This window comes from Rhinatrema bivittatum, chromosome 14, assembly GCF_901001135.1.
Source record: "Rhinatrema bivittatum chromosome 14, aRhiBiv1.1, whole genome shotgun sequence".
NCBI classification, from domain to species: Eukaryota; Metazoa; Chordata; class Amphibia; order Gymnophiona; family Rhinatrematidae; genus Rhinatrema; species Rhinatrema bivittatum.
Genome location: NC_042628.1, coordinates 14,954,971 through 14,960,387, shown reverse-complemented (window position 1 = coordinate 14,960,387; position 5,417 = coordinate 14,954,971). Strand labels below are relative to the sequence as shown.

General features: G+C 42.4%; 1 protein-coding gene across 1 annotated transcript; it reads left to right on the top strand.

Annotated features, from left to right (window-relative positions):
* The first annotated feature begins 237 nt into the window (after nt 1-237).
* On the top strand, nt 238-5,127 carry LOC115076275 (forkhead box protein L1-like). The gene is made up of 3 exons (XM_029577532.1): nt 238-561; nt 1,760-1,928; nt 2,435-5,127. The coding sequence occupies exons 1-3, from the start codon at nt 455-457 to the stop codon at nt 2,903-2,905; spliced, it is 747 nt and encodes a 248-aa protein (XP_029433392.1). The 5' UTR covers nt 238-454; the 3' UTR covers nt 2,906-5,127.
* Nucleotides 5,128-5,417: the final 290 nt, after the last annotated feature.

Genomic DNA, 5,417 nt, shown 5'->3' with positions numbered 1-5,417 from the left:
GAGGATCCTTGCTGGGGGGGGGGGGGGGGGGGGGGGTTTGCACTCTGTTGTGTGCGGCTAGCGAACCTCTTGGCCCCTCTCCACCTCAGACCACCCAGAGAGCCGGCTCTGAGCTACTGACTGTGTATACCAGCCCCCCCGGAGTTCAAAGGTTCATGAGAGAGAACCAACCAATTTAATCAGCTATTAGCTGCCTTTGCTTATAAGCAGATTGGATGCAAACAAAACATCCCAACAGACTGGCTGTCTGGGAGTCCCGTAACTACAAAAACAACTTCCACCCAAGACAGAGGGAGGGAGGGAAGAGAAGAGAGCAGAGCAGAGCAGAGGGAGCCCAGGCTGAGGAGGGAGGGAGAGCATCAGAGCATCTGGCTCCCCCCCTCCCAGGAGCTGAAGCAGCCAGGAGAGGAGAGAGAGCAGCAGGAGACAGGACACGGCAAGGCTGCCCAGCAAAATGTTTGACAACACGCAGTATCCTTACAACTGCTTCAACTACGATGGGGATGATTATCCAACCTGCAGCTCGGATGAGGAGAAGAAATTCACTCGCCCAGCGTACAGGTACTGTAAGCCAGCGCAGCTCAGGCAGCTTTACTTCCTGCCAAACACAGGCACTTTTCTATTTACCTGCAATGCAAGTTTGTAATGGCCAGGACAGCTCTCTCTCTCTCTCTCTTGCTCTGTGTGTTTCTTTCTAAAGGGATTTTCCACCCTGTCTGTCTGTATCCCCATCTGATTCTCTCTGGATGAGAAACTTTAAACATCACTTGAAAACCGATCATTCTGAAAAGAAAAGCAGTCTTCTTATTTTTCCTTTAATGATAAATGCCATGTGTTAACGTTCAATTTGCAATATATTTTCTACCTTGTGATGCAGTGGAGGGTACAAGAGTACAAAAGTGAGTCCTAAGGAGAGGAAAGACATTGAGCATCCTTGGAAAAAAGTTATAAAACAAAATTCTTTTCAACCATCTGCAAGAATTTCTTCATCATGTTTCTCTGTTTCACTTTTCATCATGTTTTTTGATTAAAAAAAAAAAAAAACCATGCATCACTTCCTTCTGTACTAATCTTATCAGTGCTGCTTAGCGGTAGGACTGCTTTAGCTATAAGTTTTGCAGGGGTGCTGGGGTGGGTATCATTCATCATGCTGCAGACTGCATCCCAAGGTCTGAGCTTCAGGCAGTGCCAAAGAACTTGTCTGTAGGATCCACGAGAAGAGAAAGACCTGGCACAGGTCTCACGTCAGCAAGATTCCCCCCCATTTAAGAGAGGGCAAGACTTTTGGGAGCAATTTAAACTGCCAGCCTCCCGGTGCGGCAGACAACTCCTCTGCGCTGATGTTTAAGAGTGCAGAGTGATTACTGGAAATCTTTCATTGGTCTCTGATTATGAATTTCCGGGGGCTTATCCTGTATAAAGAAATGCTCCGTACACTGATTAAATAGTGAAGAGCAATCGCATACCGGTCTTTTTTGTAGTGCATTTTACATTCTGTGTGGCCCATGATTAGCTGGTCAACAATTGCTCTGCTAGTGTGCTAACAGATATCTGGGCAGAATTGTTAAAAAAAAAAAAAAAAGCAGTCCTTACAGACTTGTTACTATAGCAGCAGGGGAGCAGCCAGCGGTTCAGCAGAAGGATGGGCACTGTTGGCTTTAATGATCACAAGATATTGCAGGGAGAGCGAGGTCTGCATAGGGTACATTGTGCTCGTTAACGTCATGGTCTAACCCTGCCACCGTGTCATTGCTTTCAGCTACATTGCCTTGATCGCCATGGCCATCCAGCAAAGTCCTGCCAGCCGGGTGACCCTGTCTGGCATATACGACTTCATCATGAAGAAGTTTCCTTATTACAGATCCAATCAAAGAGCATGGCAAAACTCCATCCGGCACAACCTATCACTGAACAGCTGCTTTGTAAAGGTAGGAACAGTAAAGGCAATATCTGTCCATGCGTTTGGTAGCCTGGTAAGAGTGCTTCACAGGGATAAACCTTTCTGTACTGTAAGTGTCGATAAAGCAAGAAGAGAAATGCTGGTGCCAGTCCAGTTCTCCTCCGTTGCTGTCAGCAGAAATGCCAATACCGATTAAGATATCAAGATATTTCGTGGCCCGATATAGTCAATCGGTAGTAACAGAAACGATGAAAATCCTTTTTTGAAAGCATTTTTCTCTCGGTCTGTAAGTATTTAAGAGCTTTCTGGGTAGTAGGGCCCGGATTATTTTATCTATAACATATTCAGTGAAAAAATATCCCACACGTTTATGTAACCTGCCATGCTGCGTAGGTTTATACCAATAGTGAATTTAAATAAAACAGCTTGGATTTTACGTTAGGCTTGCGGTATTATCAGATATAACAAAACCCCAAAACTAGGATGGGGCTTGCCATGCGCACAGGTACTGAAATGCTTTTTGCACGAATGCAGGTCCCCAGAACAGAAGGCAACGAGAAGGGGAAAGGAAATTACTGGACCTTTGCGTCAGGATGCGAGTCCATGCTGGACCTTTTCGAGAACGGGAATTACAGGCGGCGACGGAGGCGGAGGAGCGTGAAGCGAGGGCACAAGGAAGGGAGGTCGGACCGAGCTGAAGGCCCCGTGTCTCCCGAGGTTTCATCGGCGGATTCTCATTTACACGGCGTCACCACCTGTCGCGCAGGCAGAGCCACCGCCGGACCCAGGCACCTGGAGCCGCACAACCTCTTTCCAAGTGAAATCTCTAGCCGGCGGAGCCAAAGCAACCCCTCCCTTGGGAAGTCTGACTCTGAAATTAAATTTAGCATTGATTACATCCTATCAGCTCCAGATCCTTTGCCTGCCTTAAGATCTCAGTATAATATTCAAGATAAGTATCAGCTGGAGCCCCAGCAACTTAATCTCCAGTTCTGGACAATGTGACATCCCTTGCTGATGATAAAGCAGGTAGAGGTCTCCATTATATAGGAAAGAGTCTGGTATCTATTCGGTAACATCCATCCAACCTTCCTTCTTTGGAATGATCCTCTGAGATAAGCAGAAAACGATCAACTAACTGTACTTTCTTCAAGAGAACTTATTTTTCACTAAGGAAAGTCTAATATATATATATCTATGGCAAATATTTACTTATTCTCTCACCAAGGAGGTAATTTTCAAAAGGATTTCTGTGTGGAAAAACCGGGTTTTTTTGAAAATTGACACGACATGTGCTACTTTTTTTTTTTATGTTCCAAACTTTCAGCTCTGCCGTTGTCCAAAAGACCCATTTGCTCAAGCTCACCTTGTATTGAATTTTGCTTTCTTCCGCAAATGAAGCAATTTTAGGTGCCGCCTTTTGTGCTGAATGATAAAAGTCAGTTTTATCGTTCGGTATATACCCGAAGCAAAAGTGTAGGAAGCCTTCATCGGAAGTATCCCATTTCTTATTTACCAATTAGTGTAATAGTACAGACTGAGCATGCATGACTTGGGGATGATAGGAACGCTTTTTGGAGTTTGCTATGAGTTCCAGTGTGGCTTAGGCTTTACTTCCACGTAGTATTAAAATTAAATTATTATGATTTATTATTTCAATACATTCCATGGCTGACGAGTCAGTGCTAGTGACTGGTATGCAAATTATACAACAGAAAACGTTAGATATGCTGAAAATCAATTAGTCTGATTATATAAAATTTCAGAAAGCTTACCTACAGATCTAAAAAAAACGCTTTTGCAATTGTTTTGTTTCCATATGATACAAGCATTTGCTGAACTTGTGGAAAAAATTATAAGGCATGGCCTATCGTATCGCAGTTAGATAAGTTGCCCCATCACATCAAGCAGCTTTACCTTGATCATTGCTGCGTGCAGTCACCAGCGTGAGGTTTGGTGGTGTTTTTTTTTTGGCCAATTGGGCGAGATTTATAAGTTTCATACGTTTCTCATTTCAAACCAAAATTGTCTACAGCTTTCCATGTCATCTTAGTTCCCACGCCATTAGTTCTTTTTGAGGGCAATTCTCAAAGCCATTTATTGGGGTCAAAACTGCCTTTACTCAGTGTGGCTAAAACCACATCCTGGACTCCGCAGGGTGCATATTATAGCTGGATTAAGGGGAAGCGGGATCAGAAAATAATGCACCTGAATTGTATTTTTCAAATCTGCATGGCATTTTCCCTAGAAATTTTGCCCCCCCAGTACAAGCAGGTGTAAAAAGCCTGTGCCAACTGTGCAGTGTGCAAAGGGAAAGTCCGCGTGCACAATTCACACCGAGGAACACTGCCCCCCTTCAAGGACTAGTATAGATTTCATAAGATGAGCAAATGTACTTTGGAACATGCAGCCCTTAAATGTGCAAACAATGCCATCAAAAGATGGCACCCAGAATGGGTCAGTACGTACGATGCAACAGTTTGCCCTTCTGACACGACCTCGGCAAGCATGAACATCCTCCAGGCTAAAGAATATTGGGAAACTGCTCAAAATCTTAAGCCCCAGGCATAAAAACACGTTTTATATGAAAGGTGCCATAGTTCATTAAATTATTTTGCATTCTTGTTAATGTATGTAACTATACAGTTCTTTCTCTATATATTTATAGATTATTTTTTGGAAAGATGGGAACAATAACGTTGGCACTTACAAATGTAAAAATGCATGTTGTATGTCCTTCATGTCAAATGGTACTGTCCTAGTTCTACAGTATTGACAAAAACATGGATTAAAGATAATTTACTGCCTCCTACCAAATTAAATCCAAAGTGATTCCGTCTTTTCAAAGCAATATGGACTCTGCATTTTCAAACTGCTGTACCTCCCCCATAACCTAGTAAAGTAGTTTTGTATGAAAGTTACAGGGGAATGCTGTCAAAATTCACAAGCACTTATTTGAGTGCCGGTGTACCTGTAGATACTTGTGTACATCTCTTTGGTGTTGTGATGTAACTACCTTAAATAATGCTCCCTACTGTTCATACTCCAGCAACAAACTTATAAACTGAAGGATGATTAAACTGCAGGCACAGATATTTTTATGCTGATAAATGAACAATATCTACTTAACGTTTTCTTCTGCATTTCGAATTTACTGGTTACTCATTTCACGGATAGTTTCTAAACTGGAGCACATGGTTAAACTGTGCCTTGCATACCAATATGTACATTTTCAATACAGAAGTAATAAAAATAAATAAGTGAATGCAAAAAAAAAAAAAAAGTTATATTGTGAGATAGAATTCAAACAGAATCAATGGTAAACAAAGGGACAAGCACCCCTTCCATTCCCTCAGATTCTCTGCAAAGAAAAGGCAAAAAAAAAAAAAAAAAATCACGAGATTTGCTAACTTGCAACCAAAAAAAGAAAAAATGAGTGCAGAAAAGTCTGTTAACATTTGTTCTGCAAAGGCTATCAATCATATTTCTAACCATGAAAGGGCATTTTCTGTTTACC

What these genes read in the sequence shown, in the direction of transcription:
- LOC115076275 (XM_029577532.1), top strand. Translation starts at nt 455, where the DNA reads ATGTTTGACAACACGCAGTATCCTTACAACTGCTTCAACTACGATGGG. An exon ending in TTCACTCGCCCAGCGTACAG is followed by an intron (nt 562 to 1,759) that starts GTACTGTAAGCC and finishes CATTGCTTTCAG; the next exon opens with CTACATTGCCTTGATCGCCA. An exon ending in TGAACAGCTGCTTTGTAAAG is followed by an intron (nt 1,929 to 2,434) that starts GTAGGAACAGTA and finishes GCACGAATGCAG; the next exon opens with GTCCCCAGAACAGAAGGCAA.